This window comes from Oncorhynchus masou, chromosome 6, assembly GCF_036934945.1.
Source record: "Oncorhynchus masou masou isolate Uvic2021 chromosome 6, UVic_Omas_1.1, whole genome shotgun sequence".
Lineage (NCBI taxonomy): Eukaryota > Metazoa > Chordata > Actinopteri > Salmoniformes > Salmonidae > Oncorhynchus > Oncorhynchus masou.
In genome coordinates, this window is record NC_088217.1 from 68,989,533 (window position 1) to 69,016,597 (window position 27,065).

Consider the following 27,065-nt stretch of genomic DNA (forward strand, 5'->3'; position numbering starts at 1 on the left):
CTTCACTGTAAGGATGGTGCCAGGTTTCCTTCAGAAGTGACAAGTTCAATCTTGGTTTCATCAGACCAGAGAATCTTGTTTCTCATGGTCTGATAGTCTTATGGTGCCTTTTGGCAAACTCCAAGCAGGCTGTCATGTCCCTTTTACTGAGGATTGGCTTCCATCTGGCCACTCTACCATAAAGGCCTGATTGGTGGAATGCTGCAGAGGAATTCTGGAGCTTTATCAGAGTGACCATTGGGTTCTTGGTCCCCTCCCTGACCAAGGCCCTTCTCCCCCGATTACTCAGTTTGGCCAGGCGGCCAGCTCTAAGAATAATCTTGGTGGTTCCAAACTTCTTTCATTTAGGAATGATGGAGGCCACTGTGTTCATGGGGGCCTTCAATGCTGCAGACATTTTTTTGGTACCCTTCCCCAGATATGTGCCTTGAAACAATCCTGTCTTGGAGCTCTACAGACAATTCCTTCGACCTCATGGCTTGGTTTTTGCTCTGACAAGCACTGTCCACTGTGGGACGTTATACAGTGGCTTGAGAAAGTATTCACCCCCTTGACATTTTTCCTATTTTGTTGCCTTACAACCTTGAATTAAAATTGATTTTGCGGGGAGGGGGATTGTATCATTTTATTGACACAACATGCCTACCACTTTGAAGCTGCAAAATATTTGTTATTGTGAAACAAACAAGAAATAAAAACAGAGAACTTGAGAGTGCATAACTATTCATCCCCCCCCCAAAGTCAATACTTTGTAGAGCCACCTTTTGCAGCAATTACAGCTGCAAGCTTCTTGGTAAGTCTCTATAAGCTTGGCACATCTAGCCACTGGGATTTTTGCCCATTCGTCAAGGCAAAACTGCTCCAGCTCCTTCAAGTTGGATGAATTCTGCTGGTGTACAGCAATCTTTAAGTTATACCAGAGATTCTCAATTGGATTGAGGTCTGGGCTTTGACGAGGCCATTCCAAGACATTTAAATGTTTCCCCTTAAACCACTCAAGTGTTGCTGTAGCAGTATGCTTAGGGTCATTGTCCTGATGGAAGGTGAATCTCTGTCCCAGTCTCAAAGCTCTGGAAGACTGAAACAGGTTTCCCTCAAGTATTTTCCTGTATTTAGCGACATCCATCATTCCTTCAATTCTGACCAGTTTCCCAGTCCCTGCTGATGAAAACATCCCCACAGCATGATACTGCCACCGTCATGCTTCACTGTGGGGATGTTGTTCTCGTGGTGATGGGAGGTGATGGGTTTGCGCCAGACGTAGCGTTTTCCTTGATGGCCATAAAGCACAATTTTAGTCTCATCTAACCAGAGTACCTTCTTTCATATGTTTGGGGAGTCTCCCACATGCCTTTTAGGAAATACCAAACATGTTTGCTTATTTGTTACTTTAAGCAATGGCTTTCTTCTGGCCACTCTTCCATAAAGCCCAGCTCCGTGGAGTGTACAACTTTAAGTGGTCCTATGGACAGATATTCCAATCTCCGCTGTGCAGCTTTGCAGCTCCTTCAGGGTTATCTTCTGTCTCTTTGTTGCCTCTCTGATTAATGCCCTCCTTGCCTGGTCTGTGAGTTTTGGTGGGCGGCCCTCTCTTGGCAGGTTTGTTGTGGTGCCATATTATTTCCATTTTTTAATAAAGGATATAATGGTGCTCCATGGGATGTTCAAAGTTAATGCGATTTTTATACCCCAACCCTGATTTGTACTTCTCCATAACTTTGTCCCTGACTTGTTTGGAGAGCTCCTTGGTCTTCATAGTGCTGCTATCTTGGTGGTGACTCTGGGGCCTTTTAGAACAGGTGTATACAGTTGAAGTCGGAAGTTTACATACACTTATGTTGGAGTCATTAAAACTCATTTTTCAACCACTCCACAAATTTCTTATTAACAACCTATATTTTTGGCAAGTCGGTTGGGACATCTACTTTGTGCATGATACAATTTATTTTTCCAAAATTGTTTATAGACAGATTATATCACTTACAATTCACTGTATCACAATTCCAGTGGGTCAGAAGTTGACATACACGAAGTTGACTGTGCCTTTAAACTGCATGGAAAATTCCAGAAAATGATGTCATGGCTTTAGAAACTTCTTCTTCTAATTGACATAATATGAGACAATTGTAGGTGTACCTGTGGATGTATTTTCGAGGCCTACCTTCAAACTCAGTGCCTCTTTGCTTGACATCATGGGAAATCAAAAGAAATCACCCGAGACCTCAGAAAAAAAATTGTAGATCTCCACAAGTCTGGTTCATCCTTGGGAGCAATTTCCATATGCCTGAAGGAACCACGTTCAACTGTACAAACAATCGTACGCAAGTATAAACACCATTGGACCATGCAGCCGTCATACTGCTCAGGAAGGAGACGCGTTCTGTCTCCTAGAGATGAATGTACTTTGGTGCAAAAAGTGCAAATCAATCCCAGAACAACAGCAAAGGACCTTGTGAAGATGCTGGAGGAAAAAAGTATCTATATCCACAGTAAAACGAGTCCTATATCGACATAACCTGACAGGCCGCTCAGCAAGGAAGAAGCCACTGCTCCAAAACCACCATTAAAATCCCAGACTACGGTTTGCAACTGCACATGGGGACAAAGACCATACTTTTTGGAGAAATATCCTCTGTTCTAATGAAACAAAAATAGAACTGTTGGACCATAATGACCATCCTTATGTTTGGATGAAAAAGGGGGAGGCTTGCAAGCCGAGGAACACTATCCCAACCATGAAGCACGAGGTGGTAGCATCATGTTGTGGGGGTGCTTTGCTGCAGGAGGGACTGGTGCACTTCACAAAATAGATGGCATCATGTGGCAGAAAAATGATGAGGCTATATTGAAGCAACTTCTAAAGACAGTCAGGAAGTTAATGCTTGGTCGCAAGTGGGTCTTCCAAATGGACAATGACCCCAAGCATACTTTCAAAGTTGTGACAAAATGGCTTAAGGACAACAAAGTCAAGGTATTGGAGTGGCCATCACAAAGCCCTGACCTCAATCCTATAGAAAATGTGTGGTCAGAACTGAAAAAGCGTGTGCGAGCAAGGAGGCCTACAAACCTGACTCAGTTACACCAGCTCTGTCAGGAGGAATGGGCCAAAATTCACCCAACTTATTGTGGGAAGCTTGTGGAAGGCTACCCGAAATGTTTGACCCAAGTTTAAAAAAATTAAAGGCAATGCTACCAAATACTAATTGACTGTATGTAAACTTCTGACAATGGGAATGGGATGAAAGAAATGAAAGCTGAAATAAATAATTCTCTCTACTATTATTCTGTCATTTCACATTCTTAAAATAAAGTGGTGATCCTAACTGACCTAAGACAGGACATATTTACTAGAATTAAACATCAGGAATTATGAAAAACTGAGTTTAAATGTATTTGTCGAAGGTGTATGTAAACTTCCGATTTCAACTGTATATACTCAGATCATGTGACACTTAGATTGCACACAGGTTTACTTTATTTAACATAATTACGTGACTTCTGAAGGTAATTGGTTCCACCAGATCTGTGTAATGAATACTTTTGCAAGGCACTGTATAGACAGGTGTGTGCCTTTCCAAATCATGTACAATCAATAGCATTGACCATAGGTGGACACCAATCAAGATGTAGAAACATCTCAAGAATGATCAATGCAAACAGGATGCACCTGAGCTCAATTTCGAATCACATATCAAATGGTCTGAATACTCATGTAAATAAGGTATTTCTGTGTTTATTTTTCATAAATTTGCACACATTTCTAAAAACCGGTTTGCTTTTTCATTGTGTGTAGATTGATGTGGGAAAAAATTGTAATCAATTTTAGAAAAAGGCTGTAATGTAGCAAAATGTGGAAAAAGTCAGAGGGTCAGAATTCTTTCCGAATGCACTGTAGAATTAGAGACATCGGACAAATAGAGTAAGATATCATCAGCATGCAGGGAGATATGGTGGACGGTCTCTTTGATCGTAATAGGCTAAATGTTCATATTTTGCAAAATGGGCTAGCAGTTCTAATTTAAGTGGAAATAGGCTCAGAGAACAACACTGCCATGTGCATCTCTGGAGCAGTGGAATGGCCAGTCTGGACACTGGGAGTGGGGCCTGTGTATAAGGTGCTTGCCATATTATACTGGAAAAAAATACAAGCACAACAATTTCAATGATTTTACTGAGTTACAGTTCATATAAGAAATCGATCAAGTGAAATAAATCCATTAGGCCCTAATCTATGGACTTCACTTGACTGGGCAGGGGCACAGCCATGGGTGGGGCTAGGAGGGCATAGGCCCACCCACTGGGGAGCCAGGCTCAGCCAATCAGAATGAGTTTTATTACAGACAGAATTACTGTCCGGGTGATCTGTGGCATTGTTTTCTGTGACAACACTGCACGTTTTATAATGGTCTCTTATTGTCCCCAGCGCAAGGTGCACCCGTATAATGATCATGCTGTTTTATTCAGCTTCTTGATATGCCACACCTGTCATGTGAATTGATTTTCTTGGCAAAGGAGAAATGCTCACTAACAGGGATGTAAACAGATTTGTGCACAACATTTAAGAGAAATAAGCTTTTTGTGCGTCTGGAACATTTCTGGGATCTTTTATTTCAGCTCATGAAACATGGTGTTAGCACTTTACATGTTCTGTTTTTATTTTTGTTCAATATAATTAATGATGACCCGAAGCCAACATGTTCCAAAACAGCCTATTCCACACGGTCAAACACCTTATCTGTATCTAATGAGAGGACAGCGTAAGCTTGTGATTGAGAGGCGGCGGAGTCTGTAATATGGAATAGGCAGTATATGTTGTCTGAGGCCAACCGACTCTTTATGAATCCTGATTGGTCAGAATTAACCAATGATGATATGCAGGTCTCTAGTCTTTTTGACAAGACCTTCACAAAGAGTTTAAAATCGCATTTCAAATTGAAAGGGGCCTGTAGCTTGGACATTCAAGTGGGTCCTTGACACCTTTCAATAGCAAGGAAATAATTGCTGTTCTTTTGGTTCCTATGGAATGTCCCAATCTCCAGCGAGTGGTTGATTGAGTCTCGAAATACAGATCCAACTAAATCCCACACAGCCAACAATAATTCAGGAGGGATGACTTGGATTTTGACATTGAATCCAAGGCCGTCTTCAGTCCTGCCAAGGAGATGAGGGCATCTAATAGACTGACTTGATTAACCTCTACGGGATCGCACCCCCCCCCCCCCCCCTCGTGCTGTGATTAGCATGACGTTGTAAGTAACAAGAACCTTTCAAAGGATAGACATGTCTTATATGGGCAGAAAGCTTAAATTATTGTTAATATCACTGCACTGCACTGCTAATTACCATAGCTATTGCAGTGACGAAATACCCTGATAATGTTTGAGGAGAGTGCATAACAACAACAAAACGTTTATCACGCAACTGGTTTGATACATTCACCTCTGAAGGTAAATAATGTACTTACATTCAGTAATCTTGCTCTGATTTGTCATCTTGGGGTCCCATAGATAAAATGTTGCATAGTTTTGTTTGATAAAATAAATTGTTATATTCAAATGTAGGAACTGGTATATACAGTTTAAACGCCCGCTGTGTCTGCCCCTCCACCCATCCCATCTAAATGTGTGGTGAGTGTCATTTCTGTAGGGAAGCTAATTATCCATAATTTATGACATTCCTGGGTGTGTGTAAACTTAAATTTGTATTACCATATAATGTTTGTATGTTCTCTATAGTACTATGTACTCTATGTACTTGAAAATGTATCAATTGACCAATTCGGCACATTTGGGCAGACTTGATACAACATTTTGAACAGTAATGCAATGATTCATTGGATCAGTCTAAAACTTTGCACACACACTGCTGCTTTCTAGTGGCCAAAATGCATATTACGCCTAGACTCGTAAGTGATATCATGGCCTTTCTGTTGCATTTCAAAGATGATGGAACAAAACATTTTTTGAAAACGCATGTTTCTTTCTTTGTATTATCTTTTACCAGATCGAATGTGTTATATTCTCCTACATTAATTTCACATTTCCAAACTTCAAAGTGTTGCCTTTCAAATGGTTTCAAGAATATGCAATATCCTTGCTTCAGGTCCTGAGCTACAGGCAGTTAGATTTGGACATGTCATTTTAGGCGAAAATTTAAAAAAGGGTCCGATCCTTAAGAGGTTTTTAAGAGAAGGGGAAGGAAGTTCCTAGGAATTTAAAAGGACAACATCTTCCTAGAGTCTTTAGGAAACTCAGAAGTATACAGATTGGAATAGAAAATATGATTCATTTGGGAGGGAGGGGTACAAAGTTCACCGTTATTGTTCCTAATGACATCAATAGATGACAAATGTTCAGTTTGCGTCAGTTTCATTGCCAAGTGCCTACTCGGTCTATCCGCATTCTCCTAGTCATTCTGTCTCGCTTTCAAATGAATAAATTCATCCCTAGAACTGGTCACCATCTTATTCTCCGTTGTAAATGTTACTTTCCATAATGTATGGGGGCCTACCCCTGGTTGTGCATTAACCTGTAAGAAATCATTAATGCCATTCAAAATTTTGTTTAAGAATTCCCTACTGCCATTTCTTAACCTGTGCATCCTGGAGAAATCTCAGAATACATCAATAATGGAGAATGGTCAGATAGCAGCATAGTTCAAATCTCTGCATGGGGATGTACATTTCAGAGAAACAGGGGAGGTGAAGACAATCAATTTGTGAGAAAGTCTGATGATGGGGCAGAAAATAAGATCATCTCTAGTACTAGGATTTGTTAGGCGCCAGGCATCCACAATGTTCAAGTCATCTAAAAAGGTCTTAATATAATTGGAAGGTGCCCGGAGTGCCAAGAGGATATCACTGGTGGTATTAATTGTAGGATCTAGAGTCAAGTTAAAATCTCCTCCAAGGATGGTCACTGAGTCTGGGAAGTCTAACAATTTAAGCTTCAGGTCTTCAAAAAAGGATTTATCATTTGGCGCATAAATGGAGGACAAACATAATGTAGTGCCATTAATAGTAACAGAGGTATAACAAGTCAGTCTATCAGTGTCTCCACCAGAGACCCCCACCTTCATATTAAGATTAATATTCCTCTTGAGTACAATTATAGCACGTCTGAAATTGATTGATATCAGTGGCTTTCAAATAGCTCTGCTGTAGGAAGGTGAAATCAATATTTTTACGTTGTAAGTACTTTAAACAAGTTAAGACTAATCAAGTCATGTCAAATTGTATTTGTCACATGCGCCGATTACAACAAGTGTAGACCGTACAGTGAATTGCTTACTTTCAAGCCCTTAACCAACAATGCAGTTTTAAGAAAAATAAGTGTTAAGTAATAAATAGATAAGTTAAAGAGCAGCAGTAAAATAACAGTAGCGAGGCTATATACAGGGGGTACCGGTACAGAGTCAATGTGGAGGCTATATACAGGGGGTACCGGTACAGAGTCAATGTGGAGGCTATATACAGGGGGTACCGGTACAGAGTCAATGTGGAGGCTATATACAGGGGGTACCGGTACAGAGTCAATGTGGAGGCTATATACAGGGGGTACCGGTACAGAGTCATTGTGGAGGCTATATACAGGGGGTACCAGTACAGAGTCAATGTGGAGGCTATATACAGGGGGTACCGGTACAGAGTCAATGTGGAGGCTATATACAGGGGGTACCGGTACAGAGTCAATGTGGAGGCTATGTACAGGAGATACCAGTACAGAGTCAATGTGGGGGCTATATACAGGGGGTACCGGTACAGAGTCAATGTGCGGGGGAACAGGTTAGTCTATCCATGAGTTTGCTTGAGATGGAAATATATCCAATAGCCTGAGATTTGAAAACACTTTGCACAGAACTGAGACAGAAATACTGTTGAGACAGACACACAAAATAAAAACATGACATAAAACCCCAAAATGATCGTGCAGTCGACATTTGTGAATGCATACAAATTCTATAGTATTAAAATATAATTCAAGTAACCAGCAGAAAAAACTTCATAGAAAAGGCCAGTATGCCAGGGGACACAAGGATTTACCCCCGAGAGAGACGGCCAGTAGACCTGAGTCGGCCATCCCTTGGATGCTGACACAATATGTGGAAGCCATGCAAACCTTTCCTGTGCTAGTCTACAAGTGCTGCCCTATCATATGAGCTGCTTAACTAGGCATATATACTGTACTTTAAGCCAAACATCCGTAAAGATTTCCTATCTTTTCATTAAGAATCTCTCTCTCGAGCCACCAGTTCAGGTTAAAGACCGCACAAAGGTTACACAGACCCATAGAGATGCATAGAGAGCATAGTTGCCACTAGACAGGTAAACCCATTATGGGCTTTGCTATCACAGGAGTGCCCTCTTTACATTTTTATGGAGGCACTGACATTTCTCCAAACAGCCTTTCTCCGCTTGCTCGAAAACTAAATGGGGAAGTCAAGATCGGATCAGAAACAGAGATTCTGAAAGTAACACATGTTAGTTGACAAGTAACTAATAATATTACCCAATAAAAAAAATTTAAAAATGTGTTACTTTACTCCATTATTGATAAGTAATCTGTGATGGCTGCTGTTTTACGGGCTCCTAAACAACTGTGCTATTTTGTTTGTTTTTTCGCATTGTTTGTAACTCATTTTGGCTGGCTTATCTGTACATTTGCATGACAGAGCAGCTACGTCTGGTAAGACAATGGGCGGGGGTGTGTGTCTATTTGTCAATAACTGCTTGTGCGCGATGTCAAATATTAAGAAGTCTCGAGGTATTGCTCGCCTGAGGTAGAATACCTCATGTTAAACTGTATACCACACTATCTTCCAATAAAGTTATCATCTACTGTATATTATTCGTATCCATCTACGTACCACCACAAACCGATGATGGCACTAAGACCGCACTCAACGAGATGTATAAGGCCATAAGCAAACAAGAAAATGCTCCTCCTGAAGCGGCGCCCCCTAGTGGCTGGGGACTTTCATGCAGGCAAACTTAAATCCTTTATACCTCATTTCTACCAGCATGTCACATGTGCAACCAGAGGAAAAACAACTCTAGACCACTTTTACTCCACACACAGAGACGCATACAAAGGTCTCCCTCGCCTTCCATTTGGCAAATCTGTCCATAATTATATCCTCTTGATTCCTGCTTACAAGCAAAAACTAAAGCAGGTAGTATCAGTGACTTGCTCTATACGGAAGTGGTCAGATGACGCGGATACTACGCTACAGGATTGTTTTGCTAGCATAGACTGCAATATGTTCCGGGATTCATCCAATGGCATTAAGGAGTATACCACCTCAGTCACTGGCTTCATCAATAAGTGCATCAACTACGTCATCCACCACAGTGAACATACGTACATATCCAAACCAGAAGCCATGGATTACAGGCAACATCCGCACAAAGCTAAAGCTGCCGCTTTCAAGGAGCGGGACACTAATCCAGACACTTTTTAGAAATTCCACTATGCCCTCAGATGAGCCATAAAACAAGAAAAGCATCAATACAGGACTATGATTGAATCCTACAACACCGGAACTGACGCTCGTGGGATGTGGCAGGGCTTGAAATCTATTATGGACTACAAAGGGTAACCCAGCTGCGAGCTGCCCAGTGACGGAAGTCTACCAGACGAGCTAAATGCCTTTTATGCTCGCTTCGAGGCTTGACCGTAAGGCACTACAGAGGGTAGTGCGTACGGCCCAGTACATCACTGGGGCCAAGCTTCCTGCCATTCCAGTCACCCAAGTCAGAGACTGTTCTCTCTTCTACCGCACCGCAATCGGTACCGGAGCGCCAAGTCTCGGACCAGAAGGCTCCTGCTTGTTTTTAGACTGCTGCTACTCACTGTTTATTATCTATGCATAATCACTTTACAAATTACCTCGACTGACCTGTAACCCAGCACATTAATTTGGTACCACTACCCCCTGTATATAGCCTCGTTATTGTTATGTAATTTTCTTGTTACTTTTTCTTAATTTTTTTAACTTGAGTTTATTTAGTGAATATTTTCTTAACCAACCACACAGTTAGAGAAATAGAGTTAAGGGCTTGTAAGTAAGCATCTCACGGTAAGGTCTACTTGTATTCGGCACATGTGACAAAATAAATGTCCATTTGATATTAAAACATTTTGGAAATACCTCACAGAAAATATCTGAAATTCTTTGTTATTTGTGCAGCCTTGAATATATCAAATTCGTTTTGATGGTAGCAATTCCAAGTTCCACACACTCATATGACAGCCATGAGTGTAGCAAAGCGAGACAATTTCCTCAGAGGGTCTCTATACTACTTAACTGCTCTGCCTTTGAGACCAGAATAGAAGAGGACCTAACAGCCACTCAATATCTCTGACATTAATTGGTTTGATTTGAGCCCTGGGAAAGGGAGTGAAGGGGACAGAACACAGGAGCTGTGTGACTACAAAGAGCACTGTAGCACTGACACTTGAACTGAAATTACACTATATATACAAAAGTATGTGGACACCCCTTCAAATGAGCGGATTTGGCTATTTCAGCCACGCCCATTGATGACCGGTGTATAAAATCAAGCACACAGCCATGCAATCTCCATAGACAAGCATTTGTCAGTGGAATGGTCTTACTGAAGAGCTTAGTGACTTTCAACGTGGCACTGTCATAGGATGCCACTTTTCTAACAAGTCAGTTCGTTAAATTTCTGTCCTCCGAGAGCTGCCCCAGTCAACTGTAAGTGCTGTTATTGTGAAGTGGAAAACTCTAGGGGCAACAACGGCCACACAAGCTCACAGAACGGGACCGGTGAGTGCTGAAGCACGTAGTGTGTAAGAATCATCTGTCCTCGGTTGCAACACTCACTACCGAGTTCCAACTGCCAATGGAACCAACGTCAGCACAGTAATTGTTCGTTGGGAGCTTCGTGAAATGGGTTTCCATGGCCGAGCAGCCACACATAAGCCTAAGATCACCATGCGCAATGCCAAGCGTCAGCTGGAGGGGTGTAAAGATCGCCTCCTTTGGACTCAGTGGAAACGTGTTTTCGGGAGTGATGAATCACGCTTCACCATCTGGCAGTCTGACGGATGAATCTGGGTTTGGCGGACGCCAGGAGAACACTACCTGCCCAAATGCACAGTGCTAACTGTAAAGTTTGGTGCATGAGGAATAATGGTCTGGGACTGTTCTTCATGGTTCGGGCTAGGACCCTTAGTTCCAGTGAGGGGACATCTTAACGCTACAGCACACTATGACAATCTAGATGATTGTGTGCTTCCAAGTTCCCCAGAATGGGGAAGGCTCTTTCTTGTTTCAGCATGACAACGCCCTTGTGGACAAAGCAAGGTCCATAAATAAATGGTTTGTCGAGATCATTGTAGAAGAACTTGACTGACCTGCACAGAGCCCTGACCTCTACCCCATCAAACAACTTTGGGAGGAATTGGAAATCCGGCTGCGAGCCAGGCCTAATTGCCCAACATCCGTGCCCAACATCACTAATGTTCTTGTGGCTGAATGGAAGCAAGTCCCCTGCAGCAATATTCCAACAGCTGGTGGAAAGCCTTCCCTGAAGAGTGGAGGCTGTTATAGCAGCAAAGGGGGGACCAACTCTATATTAATGCCCATGTTTTTGGAATGAGATGTTTGACGAGCTGGTGGTCACATACTTTTGGTCATGTATTGTATTTTGACAGAGAGAGCGAGAGAAAGGTAGAGAGAGAATGTGTGTGTGTGTGTCTGTCTACATGCTTTCAGCTTGTAAGTCAACATCCAGGTAAGAGTATGAAAGTCATGTCAGTAAACATGTAAACACATTCTTCTTCTCCAGTGTCCTGACTTCAGAAGGCCCAGGGATATATCTGCAGATTGGGTGACTGGCAACATCTACTGGACAGACCACTCCAGGATGCATTGGTTCAGCTACTACAACGCCCACTGGAGGAGGCTCAGATATTCCATCAACGTGGGCCAGCTGGCAGGGCAAAACTGCTCTCGTCTCATCACAGACATCGCCGGGGAGCCTTACTCTATCACTGTTAACCCAGCTCGAGGGTAAGATTAATCCTTACATTAATTACATTTTAGTCATCTAGCAGATGTTCTTATCAATTGACAATTAGTGCAATCAACTAAAGTTGCTAGGTAAAACAACCACATATCAGATTGCCAATTTTGTAACTATATTTTCTCTTTGGGCAGATATACAACAAATTATGCCTGATCCTCTGCCCTGTCCTTATTACCTGCGATAATTATCTATTATTCCTTTACTTACTTCCTGTAATTCCTCTAGGATGATGTACTGGACAGTGGTAGGAGACCACTCCCACATCGAGGAGGCTGCCATGGATGGGTCTATGAGGAGAATCTTAGTGGAGAAGAACCTCAGGAGACCCAGTGGTAGGTGCTCTCGAACTTCTGGTCATGTGACATATAACAATACCTTCAGGAAGTACCCCTAAGCAGGAAATATGTAGATTTATTTTCTACATATCATATCTGTACTAATCAATATCCTGTTTCTTTTAGTGTCGAGTGATGCATTTTGATAGAATGCAGCACCTGTCAGAAGCTAAGATTGCTGCACTTTACCACAGCTCATATAGAGTGACTAATATGTTTTATGTCACAGGACTTGCCATCGATTATTTCAACCAGCGTTTGTACTGGGCTGATACAGAGTTGTCTGTGATTGGGAGCGTTCGATTCGATGGATCGGACTCCGTGGTGGTGGTGAGCAGTACACACGGTGAGCAAAGCACAGAAGACACACGTGTCCTTAGGCACATTTACAACGAGTGTAAAGGGTTATGTGGATAGGGCTAAATTGAAATGTTTCCTACCGAATAAATATGGAGAGCATATGCATAACCATGGTGGCAATTAAAAGGGAACCGTTTGGAGATTATGGGAAAGTTATTAGACTGAAGGCGATGACACAACAGTTCACCTAAGATAAGACTGAATCCAAACATTACACTGTTCATTTTATGGGCATTTTACAATTTCTGTTGATAACTAAATCTAAAAATGCTCTGGATAAATTCAGTTAACATGAGAATATTCTTGGAAAATTTGGGATAGGTGCAACATAAGACAAAAAAAATGACGGGTTTGAGTGAGAGGTCTTACTGGTGTTTCCGACTGGTCACACACCTCTCCAAAGTGTGCAGAGATCCTAAGTAAATTTCAATGAAGTCAAATAACGATAAGGTACTTTTTTTGAGCTCTGCTAGCTATGCCGTTGAGGAATTAGAGCAAGCAGACGCGCATTTGGACTTACAGGTGTTTTGGCATCAAAGCAGTAGTATTTTTTTTTTATAACCCTCAACATCTCGTCTTTCAAAACACATTGATTCATCTTAATTTACAGCATTTCCCTCGCCCAAAAATGTGCTAAAGTTGCCCAATTAGTGGGAGGGATGGGGGAAACGTATCGTGTGTGGGTGCGCAAGTTCAGAGTGGCTGTCAGTAAAGAGCTCTGACGTCATGTACTGTATAGCATGTTACTGTACAGCCTGTATAGCATGTTACTGTACAGCCTGTATAGCATGTTACTGTACAGCCTGTATAGCATGTTACTGTACAGCCTGTATAGCATGTTACTGTACAGCCTGTATAGCATGTTACTGTACAGCCTGTTTAGCATGTTACTGTACAGCCTGTATAGCATGTTACTGTATAGCCTGTGTAGCATGTTACTGTACAGCCTGTATAGCATGTTACTGTACAGCCTGTATAGCATGTTACTGTACAGCCTGTATAGCATGTTACTGTACAGCCTGTATAGCATGTTAATGTTACTGTACAGCCTGTATAGCATGTTAATGTTACTGTACAGCCTGTATAGTATAGCATGTTACTGTACAACCTGTATAGCATGTTACTGTACAGCCTGTATAGCATGTTAATGTTACTGTACATCCTGTATAGCATGTTAATGTTACTGTACAACCTGTATAGCATGTTAATGTTACTGTACAGCCTGTATAGCATGTTACTGTACAGCCTGTATAGCATGTTACTGTACAGCCTGTATAGCATGTTACTGTACAGCCTGTATAGCATGTTAATGTTACTGTACAGCCTGTATAGTATAGCATGTTACTGTACAACCTGTATAGTATGTTACTGTACAGCCTGTATAGTATGTTACTGTACAGCCTGTATAGCATGTTACTGTACAGCCTGTATAGCATGTTAATGTTACTGTACAGCCTGTATAGCATGTTACTGTACAGCCTGTATAGCATGTTAATGTTACTGTACAGCCTGTATAGCATGTTACTGTACAGCCTGTATAGCATGTTAATGTTACTGTACAGCCTGTATAGCATGTTAATGTTACTGTACAGCCTGTATAGCATGTTACTGTACAGCCTGTATAGCATGTTAATGTTACTGTACAGCCTGTATAGCATGTTAATGTTACTGTACAGCCTGTATAGCATGTTACTGTACAGCCTGTATAGCATGTTAATGTTACTGTACAGCCTGTATAGCATGTTAATGTTACTGTACAGCCTGTATAGCATGTTAATGTTACTGTACAGCCTGTATAGCATGTTACTGTACAGCCTGTATAGCATGTTAGTGTATAGCCACTTCTTTGTAATGTAGACGCTTATCAGTGTCCAAATCTGCCATTTTCAACTCGTATACAGGTACGAGTGTAAAGGGCTACTCTGCAGGCTGCATCTTCTTTAATTGTCCACTCCCTCAAGTTGTTGTCATTCTTATCAAATGCGCTCGGCGCGTCCCTTCAAGGGTGGAGGGTAGAGCAATAGAACATGTTGCTGAATATTATTTTATATTATTTGGAATTCAGATGAATTATTGAGGATCCCATTTTCTCCCTTACTCGTCGTGTTACGGTTGTTTCCAATTGCTCTGTCCCAAGGTCTTTCCCAGCCTGTAAGGATTGATCTCTTTGAGGACTATATCTATGGGATCGGGATGAGGAATGATGTCTTCCGGGTCCATAAGTATGGAAAACAACCAATGGAACGGCTCCATCTGGGAGTAGACAGACCCTCCATTATCTTGGTCCTCCACCGATTCAAACAGCAAGACGGTAGGATAACAATCACCTTAACAATCTCTTTCTCTTTCCCCATCCTCTCACTCTCTCTCTCTCACTCTGTCTGTCTGTGTTTGTCTCTCTTTCTCTCCCCTGTCTCTCTCTCTCTCTCTCTCTCTCTCTCTGGCTCACTTTCCTCTCCTATTCCCTCTCGCCAATGACTACTGGCAGTTGTTTGTTTGGCAATGTAGTCATCTGTTTGGTGGGAACTGTACTACGTGCCACTTCTGAGGGCCAGTTGAGGCCCTTCCTGATGCATCATTAGCCCTGACTTCGGCCCAGAGGATCACACTGTTATTCCCGTTCAGTTTAACACAATCAAAAGGATCTCATGTTTGACTTTGAAAAGTTTGAGCCTTTCGTTATGACAGAACGGGATTTTCTCTTAGTGTGTGTCGTCTTGATATTCATTATTTTTGTCCGTGTTACATAGTGTCAAATGAACAGACAAGCACAGAATACGCTCACTGCAACCAGCCGGGTCCACTCAAACAACACAGTGGTAACAGTACACGGTCGTTTACGTACTGCACTCCACAAACTCACAGACCCTGCTTTCTAACCTTTGTCCCATTGGCCGTGTCAGTGTCCAATCCGTGCCTAAGGATGGGCTGTGATTTCCTGTGTCTGCTCAACCCTGCCGGAGCCAGCTGTTTCTGTCCTGAGGGGACCACGCTAATAAACAGGACCTGTAGGGACACCAACACATCAGGTACAGTAGGACACCAATGTGTTGGGTGCAGTACGCCTACCTGTCAACCAGCTAGCTATTCAATGAGCAGGTACACTCAGTACAGTAGGCTGCAGGGACACTAGCATCTCAATAGAGTAGGTTGCAGGGACACTAACATCCCAGGACAGTAGGCTACAGGGACACTAACCTTTCAGTACAATAGGCTGCAGGGATACTAACATCTCAATAGAGTAGGTTGCAGGGACACTAACATCCCAGGACAGTAGGCTACAGGGACACTAACCTCTCAGTACAACAGGCTGCAGGGATACTAACATCTCAATAGAGTAGGTTGCAGGGACACTAACATCTCAGGGCAGTAGGCTACAGGGACACTAACCTCTCAGTACAGTAGGCTGCAGGGATACTAACATCTCAATAGAGTAGGTTGCAGGGACACTAACATCTCAGGGCAGTAGGCTACAGGGACACTAACCTCTCAGGGCAGTAGGCCTGGTCAACCTGCAATACTTTCATTTGATCCAACTGAGGCTGGATCTTTCAGATGCTCAGTAAATTGGAGTGAAAAGTGAAGGTACCATGCAAGCAGTCGTGCATAGAATAGTCAGTGAAGCCCATGTGAGTTCCAGCCTTTTACAAAGTTGAGTTAATCCACTCATTAGATATTAATGGGAGCAGGTCAAGGTTGCCATGGTTTCAATCTTAACACGTGGGCCTACATCATTTGCTTTCAGGAGAGCTGTGTCGCCCCGCTTGTGAGAACGGAGGACGATGCATCACCAACGAGAAGGGGGAGCTGCGGTGCTACTGCTGGCCAAATTTCTCCGGGGAGCGCTGTGAAGTGAACCACTGTAAAAACTACTGTCAGAATGGGGGCACATGCTCAGGCTCTTCCATAGGTAAGCCCCTTCTGCTACGTGTGTGTGTGTGTGTATGTGGCCATGCTCCCTGCTCTTCCACTGGGACCTCCAGGACAGGAGAGGGCGCTCATCCATCCGTGACTGTGGGAAATGAGAGTTGGGACCTGGTTGGGACCAAGGCCCCTGTCCTGACAGCCAATGAGATCCTGCCCACAGATGCCAGTTCTGCTGCATGATTGATCATCTGCTTCTAAATAACTATCGCTCTACGTCACGTGTCAAACTTATTCCACGGAGTGCTGTGTCCCTGCAGGTTTTCATTCCTCCCCTGTACTAGATGGATCAATTAAGGTCACTGATTAGCTAGGAACTCCCCACACCTGGTTGTCTAGATCTTAATTGGACACCAATGTAATGGAAATAACTCAAATCAGCAGACACTCCATGGAATGAGTTTGAATCCCCTGCTTTATGTAGTTATTGATTGGACATTAGTGCATATTTTATTTGTTTGTTGCCAGTGCCTCCTGTGTCAGGAAGCCATAGGAAAGTGCAGTGAAAATCTCTTAGTTTGACGACCCCTGAGAGATGTGAGCTGGAGATGTATCTGAAAACACAAGTATGTACGGCCCCCACTTTGGTATTGCATTAGCGGGGACGTCGACGGTAGCACCATGAATATGCAAGACACGCTTAATGCTGTGGCATTGCTATCCATTTTTGAACAGTTGTTAAAGCACATTAAAGTCCCCAAAGTCCAGGTCCCCTGTTCCGTTACAGTAAATGAATAGTGAGGTTGTTTCTCTCTCTCTCTCTCTCTTCAGAATAAACAATTGAGAGTGGTGATATAAATACATGGCACGGGTCAAGCTCCTCTCTTTTCTTTCTCCTCTAAGGACATTTTTGGGAGGAGTTTGAAGCGAGGAAATGAGGTGGTCAAATATTCATGCGTGAAATAACAGTTAAATGTTAGTGTTGGCATGGCGATATCAATAACAACTTGCCTCTTAGCTGACAGATGGAACAGCGGGAGAAAGAACGTCAGACACACACACACGCACGCGAACACACACACACACACACAGTAAGTTTCTATTCATCCCAGTCAGGAGCGGGCAGCAGATGTTGTATTTCAGATGTAAGCTCTCCAAGCGGTCATAGGACCAGTGTGAAATTAGTTGAAATCCTTCCAGTGCAAATAGACATGGCTGTTTAGAAAACATTGGACCTTGGGACTCTCTTTGTGGGCATCACCTTTGTGTGTAATGTGAGAGATATCACATCTGCCTTGTAATTGCTTGCTTCTCCATTATGACGTTAGACAGTGGACATGCTTGTGATTATTGTTATCAGCAACACAATTTTTTGCCAATTTCTCTCTCTCTCTCTCTCTCTCTCTCTCTCTCAGGGAGGCCTACATGTCGTTGTGCTGTGGGGTTCACAGGACCTGTCTGTGAGAGGAAGGTGTGTGATAACTACTGTCTGAATGGCGGCACCTGTGACGTCAGCAAGGGGAACCAGCCAGTGTGTCGCTGTATGGCCGAGTACACTGGGGAGCGGTGTCTCTACCGTGAGTCAGACACACACGAACACACAAAGACTTAACCTGTTTTATGTCAAGCAATCAATCAAATACTTCATGTTGCGTTCAGTCTCCGCAATGAGAAGAGAGGGGTTTGTGGTTTCCACCATTACCACAACACTAAAGATGAGTTGGGATATTTTGTTGGTCTCCTCCACCCTCTCCGTGGTGGTTTAAAATCAGTTTGATAGGAAAGTCACTCCAAAAGATACTTTCTTGCAACAGCTCAGTTTCAAGGGCTGAACAAATGGATGTTACGCTGATTGATACAGTGGAAGACCAGGAATGTAAAGAGATGAAATAAATAAGCTTGTTTTTCTCCACCTTGGTTCCAGATATCTGCCATCACTTCTGTACCAATTCGAAGGCTTGTACTCTGTCGGGCAAGAGCCACGTGGAGTGTGTGTGCTCAACCAGATATGAGGGAGTGAAATGTGAAGTGGACAGATGCCTCCGGTGTCGAGGGGCACCGTGCATTGTCAGCCCGGAGACAGACGACGTGTCCTGCAAGTAAGCGTCATCTGAGTAGATAGTCCAGATAGTCCATCTTTACAGATGGTCATACTATCAACAAAATATCTGTTGATGAACAACTACTTGTCAATGTTAAGGTCAGAACAGGGGTTAGGGTTAGGATTAGTTTAGGGTTAGGATTAGTTTAGGGTTAGGATTAGGGTTTGATAGTTAGTTGACATGTTACTGATAGTCTGTGGATATCCAAACAATGTTACCGACTAGAATTACTAGAATGGAACTTTTGACTGATACTACTTATTGGTACACTCAATAAGGCCGGTCCACCCATCACAGAACATTGACTTGAAAGGAATATCCGTTCTAGTAATTATATTTCTGTGGATGCTACCACATGTCAGCATTCTCCTGTCTCCATGGTTCAGGGCTTGCATCACAGAATAAGGCATAAGGCGTTATAAATGCATTAGACATATGCTTGTAATGCTTTATGAAGTCATCGCTATATTCCCTTCCTTTCCTTACAGCTGCAGTAACGGTAGAGTGGCAGCCACCTGTCAGCTGTGTGATGGATACTGCTACAACGGAGGAACCTGTCGCCAGGACCCCGAGACCAGTCTGCCGTTCTGCCAGTAAGTCAGCTCAATTTTATTTTTTATTTTTTTCTATAGATTCTATGGCTTTCAATTGAGCAGGTTGTCATCCTCAGATTTCTCAAGAACGTACTGTACATCTCTTTGGCTGTTTACACTGGCAGCCCAATTCTGCTATTTTGGAAATAGATCTGATCTGATTGGTCAAAAAAACAATTAGTGGCAACATATCAGAATTGGGCTGCCTGTGTAAACGCAGCCATTGTGTTTGTCTTTGTTCTGCTTTCAGTTGTATCTCACACGCACACATCACGGATACAATTAGTGGTATTGGAAGTGGTTGTGTGGTTTTGCTGTGAGAGACAGAGCAGATAATGTAGCAGAGACTGGATTAGACCCAGGCTACTAAAATGGGAACAATAGTAGAAAACAATGAGGTCTCACAATGAGGTGGCATATTTCCACGTTTTTCCAAGATAAAAGGGTTTGTTTTCCTTTTTCTCTTGCAAACGATAGGATCTCCTGCATTAAAGTATACAGAGTCGTTTTGGTTGTGTTTGTTTCTGTGGCTTGCATCACTCTCAAGACGCTTTTCAAAGTTTATCAATCCTTAGTTGCATCATCCATTTTTGGACTTTTGGAATTAATCATGTTCGGTATTATACATGTGTTAAAGTCTGAATAGCCAAATGAATAATATATACCCATTGATTTTTGAATAATATAACTTATAAATGCCCCATGATCTTAGTTTAACTGTCGTACCCCATCAGAACCTAAAATATAATCTTATTTTACTCCAATGTAAATGTAAACAAACCGTATGTCCTTAAAACATTGTTAGACTATAATCGTGGTCTCATGGACGGTCAGCCCTTGCGTCCGTAGTTCTGTCTATGAATTTGAGAGTGGTTACATTTCTCCAGGCCCATCCCTCAGCCTATTGCCAAAACAGAGGCGGGGTGGTGCTTTGTTATTGTTTCAATGAGGGACTCTAGCTTTAAACTGTATGCCTCGATACTGTACATACCACCGTCTCCTATACTACAGCTTTGAGTCAGCGGTTTCCCGCTCGTTGTTTTTGTTCGTTTTTTTTTCTTCTCTTTTATCTTTACGTCATCCAATGGCTTGTTTCATTGGGATGGTGGTGGACAAAGACCACACGTGCCTAGAAGGCTATATGTGTCATGCTATAGATCTCAAACAACAATCTGTAGGCTATTCCTATGGTTTCACTTTTTTTTTAGCTCCCACTTGGCGTGACATTGGATGGATTTGCTTGCCATGACACTTTGCTTTCTCACCTGAACACACACACACACACACACACACATCCTATGTAAACACTAGGATGGAATAGGGCCTAGCTCCATCTGTTCGATTTCATACTCTGTATCCTCCAATAGCCCGAGCTGGTGGACTGTGAGAATGTATTGTGCTCTTATCTTCTTTTATCAGTGTGTCCAAAATGCCACTCTATTCCATATGTGGGCCCCCTGGTCAAAAGGAGTGCACTATGTAGGGAATAGGGTGCCATTTCAGACTCAGACTTTGTCTCTGTGTCCCTCAATATATGATTTGTTCATGTGGCGATCATTTCTCTGTGCTGCAGCTGCACGCCTGGGTTCTTGAACCAGCGCTGTGACCAGCGGGCCAATCCGTGTGATAACTACTGTCAGAATAAAGGGATTTGCACGTTAACTGCCTTAAACAAACCCCAGTGCAAGTAGGTCTGACTTTTTCCCCTCCTCTCTTTCCCTGACTCCCTTTCCCCTCCTCCCTCCCTCCCCTCTTCCTCATCTCCTTCCCTCCTCCTCTCCCGCCATTTCCGAGACCAGCCCTCACTGTCTCACTTTCCAGCAGCGTCCACTCTGCACATCACTCCCCGACTCAGACTCTCACCAGTACGTCTATCTGTTGTCCAACATGCTGTGCGATATAACTCCTTACCACACATGTTCCTCGTCCCCGTCACTCACAGCACAAACGCACCCGACGTTTCTCTCTTTGCACTGGCCTCTCAATACATGTGGTGAAAACAGGATAATAACCCGGTCTTTCTGCAGCTGAACATACTCCCAAGCAACAAGCGGTGTGATTATATAGGTCAGCTACAAGCTGTCATTCCTTTCAGGACTATGATTCATGCGGTACCTGCAGCGAGCCACGGTCCCTCTAATGAAAGTTTGATTAAATACTGCTTACAGTCCATTTAATATTAGCTAATATCATTTCATCATCATGCGATCACCCTTGTCAGATTCCCCATATAGTGTAATTGCATGTCTTCCTATCCTCTGGGCAAGGGAGGGGAAAGAGGTAACTACTAATGGATCACTGTCTCTGGATTACATCCTAAACCGTTCTGCGTCCCATATACCACCCTATTCCCTACATATTGCGCCACTTTTGACCAGATTCCTATGGGCCGCTATGGGCTCGAGTCAAAGGTAGTGCAACATACAGGAAATAGGGTGCCATTTGGGTTGCACACTTCGTGTGAGATTATGCTTAGTTTCTTTAACTCGATGCGGGAATGAATTATGCATGCATGTTCCCTGAGACTTTAACAAATGAGGAGATTAGATTAAGAGATGTGTGCGTGTCACAGGAGGCTGCTGAGGGGAGGATGGCTCATAATAATGGCCAGAACTGCGCAAATGGAATGGCAGGTAGCCTCGCGTTGGGCCAGTAACCGAAAGGTTGCTGGATCAAATCCCCGAGCTGGTAAAAATCTGCCGTTCTGCCCCTGAGCAAGGCAGTTAACCCACTGTTCCCCGGGCGCCGAAGACGTGGATGTCAATTTAAGGCAGCCCCCCGCACCTTTGATTCAGAGGGGTTGGGCTAAATGCAAAGGACACTTTTCAGTTGAATGAATTCAGTTGTACAACTGACTAGATATCCCCCTTAGAGGTCGACCGATTATGATTTTGCATCGCCGATAACGTTTTTTGGTGGACCAAAAAGGCCGATACCCATTAATCTGCCAATATTTATATTTACAGTGGGGCAAAAAAGTATTTAGTCAGCCACCAATTGTGCAAGTTCTCCCATTTAAAAAGATGAGAGGCCTGTAATTTTCATCATAGGTACACTTCAACTACGACAGACAAAATGAGAGAAAAAAATCCAGAAAATCACATTGTAGGATTTTTAATGAATTTATTTGCAAATTATGGTGGACAATAAGTATTTGGTCACCAACAAACAAGCAAGATTTCTGGCTCTCACAGACCTGTAACTTCTTCTTTAAGAGGCTCCTCTGTCCTCTACTTGTTACCTGTATTAATGGCACCTGTTTGAACTTGTTACCAGTATAAAAGACACCTGTCCACAACCTCAAACAGTCACACTCCAAACTCCACTACGGCCAAGACCAAAGAGCTGTCAAAGGACACCAGAAACAAAATTGTAGACCTGCACCAGGCTGGGAAGACTGAATCTGCAATAGGTAAGCATCTTGGTTTGAAGAAATCAACTGTGGGAGCAATTATTAGGAAATGGAAGACACACAAGACCACTGATAATCTCCCTCGATCTGGGGCTCCACGCAAGATCTCATCCCGTGGGGTCAAAATGATCGCAGGAACAGTGAGCAAAAATCCCAGAACCACACGGGCGGACCTAGTGAATGACCTGCAGAGAGCTGGGACCAAAGTAACAAAGCCTACCATCAGTAACACACTACGCCGCCAGGGACTCAAATCCTGCAGTGTCAGACGTGTCCCCCTGCTTAAGCCAGTACATGTCCAGGCCCGTCTGAAGTTTGCTAGAGAGCATTTGGATGATCCAGAAGAAGATTGGGAGAATGTCATATGGTCAGATTAAACCAAAATAGAACTTTTTGGTAAAAACTCAACTCGTCGTGTTTGGAGGACAAAGAATGCTGAGTTGCGTCCAAAGAACACCATACCTACCATGAAGCATGGGGGTGGAAACATCATGCTTTGGGGCTGTTTTTTTGCAAAGGGACCAGGACGACTGATCCGTGTAAAAGAAAGAATGAATGGGGCCATGTATAGTGAGATTGAGTGAAAACCTCCTTCCATCAGCAAGGGCATTGAAGATGAAACGTGGCTGGGTCTTTCAGCATGACAATTATCCCAAACACACCGCCCGGGCAACGAAGGAGTGGCTTCGTAAGAAGCATTTCAAGATCCTGGAGTGGCCTAGCCAGTCTCCAGATCTCAACCCAATAGAACATCTTTGGAGGGAGTTGAAAGTCTGTGTTGCCCAGCAACAACCCCAAAACATCCCTGCTCTAGAGGAGATCTGCATGGAGGAATGGGCAAAAATACCAGCAACAGTGTGTGAAGATCTTGTAAAGACTTACAGAAAACGTTTGACCTCTGTCATTGCCAACAAAGGGTATATAACAAAGTATTGGGATAAACTTTTGTTATTGACCAAATACTTATTTTCCACCATAATTTGCAAATAAATTCATTAAAAATCCTACAATGTGATTTTCTGGATATTTTTCCCTCATTTTGTCTGTCATAGTTGAAGTGTACCTATGATGAAAATTACAGGCCTCATCTTTTTAAGTGGGAGAACTTGCACAATTGGTGGCTGACTAAATACATTTTTGCCCCACTGTATATATATTTGTAATAATGACAATTACAACAATACTGAATGAACAATGAACACTTATTTTAACTTAATATAATACAAATTAAATCAATATAGTATCAAATAAATAATGAAACATGTTCAATTTGGTTTAAATAATGCAAAAACACAGTGTTGAAGAAGAAAGTAAAAGTGCAATATGTGCCATGTAAAAAAAGCTGACGTTTAAGTTCCTTGCTCAGAACATGAGAACATATGAAAGATGGTGGTTCCTTTTAACATGAGTCTTCAATATTTCCAGTTAAGAAGTTTTAGGTTGTAGTTATAGGAATTATGACGCGTCGACTATTTCTCTCTATACCATTTGTATTTAATATACCTTTGACTATTGGATGTTCTTATAGGCACTTTAGTATTGCCTGCCTAATCTCGGGAGTTGATAGGCTTGAATATAATCGGCGTCCAAAAAGGCTGATTACCAATTTGTTATGAAAACTTGAAATCGGTCAACCTCTAATCCCCCTTTCCCCAAACATCTGGAAACCATGTGTTTGGTGTATTTGATACCATTCCACCGATTCTGCTCCAGTCATTACCAGGAGCCCGTCCTCCATAATTGATAAGGCTATAGTGTGTGTGTGTACACTATAGCCTTCTTTTAAAGCTACTTGGTTTGACCAACAGACAGCTATTCATGCTCATTGTGACTTTTCTAGGTGTCCAGCTGATTGGTCAGGTACACAGTGTGAGAGACCTGCCCCAAAGACCAGTCTGTCTGGCAACATCAGCGGGGGTGAGTAGTTATTGGAAAGAGCGGTAAAGAGACTCTCTCACTTTATCTCTCTCTCTTGCTTGCTCGCTCGCTCTCTCCCAAGCACACAGAAACATACAGATTGATATAAAATCTTAATTTGATCACTATTTTGTTGCCTAGAATTTGCAAACTTGTGGTGCATTTGAGTTTTAAAAAGCTTCTAAAGTTTGTAATGTCCATTGTGGAAATTCATTTTTGATTTGCCGTTACGGAAAATGTATCAACCCCTAGAAAAATGTCCATTTAATTATAATCCAGATAATAATTCACATTTCCTGTTGCTGCAGGTTTATTTTCCTGCTGTAGCAAACTGGCTCAAATTAAGATCCTACATCTGTACACATACACATTCACACACACAAACATAGACACAAAATCCTACAAGAAAAAACAGTCTATTTTCAGTTCTTAAAGTGCTGTTTTCTGGATTTGGAGACCTTTTTCAGTCTCTTTGAACCGCCCTACCCTCCCAGAGATTGGTATTTGATCTTGGTCTGCAGTCTGACATTTCGCTGTCGACTTTCTCTCAAGGCTTAACTGCGCAGACGGAGCCTTTTACCCCCATAGGCTGACTTTAACATAGAAATGCAGTCCCCATATGAAGAACCTTGTTGGAACTTTGAAGGAAGTAATTTTTCCACCCTCTGAAGCTTTTTTGAATTTTATTGTTTCACTACAGAGAGGAGGGAAGTATGTTACGTGTCGAACATGTTTAGCTCTAATAGTTTGTTCTGTGTGTTACAGGAAGCATGGCCATTGTTGTCCCGCTGGTTCTGCTGGTGATTCTCGTCACTACCATGGCCTTGGGGGTTTTCATATGCAAGAGGAAGCAAAGGTATGTCATTACTTCCAAGCAGACAGATTACAAAAGACAACCAGTCATTTCATACTACATACAGGGCCTTCGGAAAGTTTTCAGACCTCTTGACTTTTCGACATTTTGCTAGGTTACAGCCTTAAATTGGTTAAATCTGGGGGGGGGTTTCAATCTACACACAATACCCTGTAATGATGAAGTAAAAACAGGTTTTTAGGAATGTTTCCTAATTCATAAAAAAATGTAAAACTGAAATATCACAGTTACTTAAATATTCAGGCCCTTTACTCAGTACTTTGTCGGAGCACCTTTGGCAGCGATTACAGCCATGAGTCTTCTTGAGTATGACGCTACAGTCTTGGAACACTTGTATTTTGGGAGTTTCTCCCATTCTTCTCTGCAGATCCTCTCAAACTCTGTCAGGTTGGATGGGGAGTGTTGCTGCACAGCTATTTTCAGGTCTCTCCAGAGTTGTTCGATCAGGTTCAAGTCCGGGCTCTGGCTGGGCTACTTGTTTAGAGACTTGTTCAGAGACTTGTTCCGAAGTCTCTCCTGTGTTGTCTTGGCTGTGTGCTTAAGGTCGTTGTCCTGTTGGAAGGGGAACCTTCACCCCAGTCTGAGGTCCTGAGCGTTCTGGAGCAGGTTTTCATCAAGGATCTCTCTGTACTTTGCTCTGTTCATCTTTCCCTTGATCCTGACTAGTCTCCCAGTCCCTGCCACTAAAAAACATCCTCACAGCATGATGCTGCCACCACCATGCTTCACCGTAGGTATGGTGCCAGGTTTCCTCCAGGCATGACACTTGGCATTCAGGCCAAAGAGTTCAATCTTGGTTTCATCAGACCAGAGAATCTTGTTTCTCATGGTCTGAGAGGCTTTAGGTGCCTTTTTGCAAACTCCAAGCTGGCTGTCATGTTCCTTTTACTTAGGATTGGCTTCCGTCTGGCCATAAAGGCCTGATTGGTGGAGTGCTGCAGAGATGGTTGTCCTTCTGGAAGGTTCTCCCATCTCCACGGATGAACCCTAGAGGTCTGTCAGAGTGACCATCGGGTTCTTGGTCACCTCCCTGACCAAGGTCCTTCTCCCCTGATTGCTCAGTTTGGTTGGGCGGCCAGCTCTAGGAAGAGTCTTGGTGGATCCAAACTTCTTTCATTTAGGAATGATGGAGGCCACTGTGTTCATGTGGACCTTCAATGCTGCAGACATTTTTTTGGTACCGATCCCCAGATCTGTGCCTTCACACAATCCTGTCTCGGTGCTCTACGGACAATTCGTTCAACCTCACGGCTTGGTTTTTGCTCTGACATGACCCTATAAAGACCCTATAAAGATGGGTGTGTGCCTTCCCAAATCATGTCCAATCAATTGAATGTACAACAGGTGTACTCCAATCAAGTTGTAGAAACATCGCAAGAATGATCAATGGAAATCAATTCCAATAAAAGTTTATTTGTCACGTGCGCCGAATACAACAGGTGTAAACCTTACAGTGAAATGCTTACTTACAGCCTCTAACCAATGGTGCGGAAAAAGGTGTGTGTGTGTGTGTGTGTGTGTGTGTAGGTAAGTAAAGAAATAAAACAACAATA

The 27,065-nt window shown here is 42.8% G+C and overlaps 1 protein-coding gene across 1 annotated transcript in view; it reads left to right on the forward strand.

Moving 5' to 3' along the window:
- LOC135541673 (low-density lipoprotein receptor-related protein 1B-like) overlaps positions 1–27,065 on the forward strand; it is a 130,175-nt gene that overhangs the window by 97,402 nt on the left and 5,708 nt on the right. The window contains exons 69-80 of the mRNA XM_064967996.1: positions 11,816–12,039; positions 12,281–12,387; positions 12,620–12,736; positions 14,888–15,061; positions 15,654–15,779; positions 16,496–16,660; positions 18,030–18,191; positions 18,539–18,713; positions 19,205–19,309; positions 20,883–20,996; positions 24,562–24,638; positions 25,404–25,494. Of these exons, the coding sequence (XP_064824068.1) occupies positions 11,816–12,039; positions 12,281–12,387; positions 12,620–12,736; positions 14,888–15,061; positions 15,654–15,779; positions 16,496–16,660; positions 18,030–18,191; positions 18,539–18,713; positions 19,205–19,309; positions 20,883–20,996; positions 24,562–24,638; positions 25,404–25,494 (1,637 nt within the window). The remainder of the gene's footprint in view (positions 1–11,815; positions 12,040–12,280; positions 12,388–12,619; positions 12,737–14,887; positions 15,062–15,653; positions 15,780–16,495; positions 16,661–18,029; positions 18,192–18,538; positions 18,714–19,204; positions 19,310–20,882; positions 20,997–24,561; positions 24,639–25,403; positions 25,495–27,065) is intronic.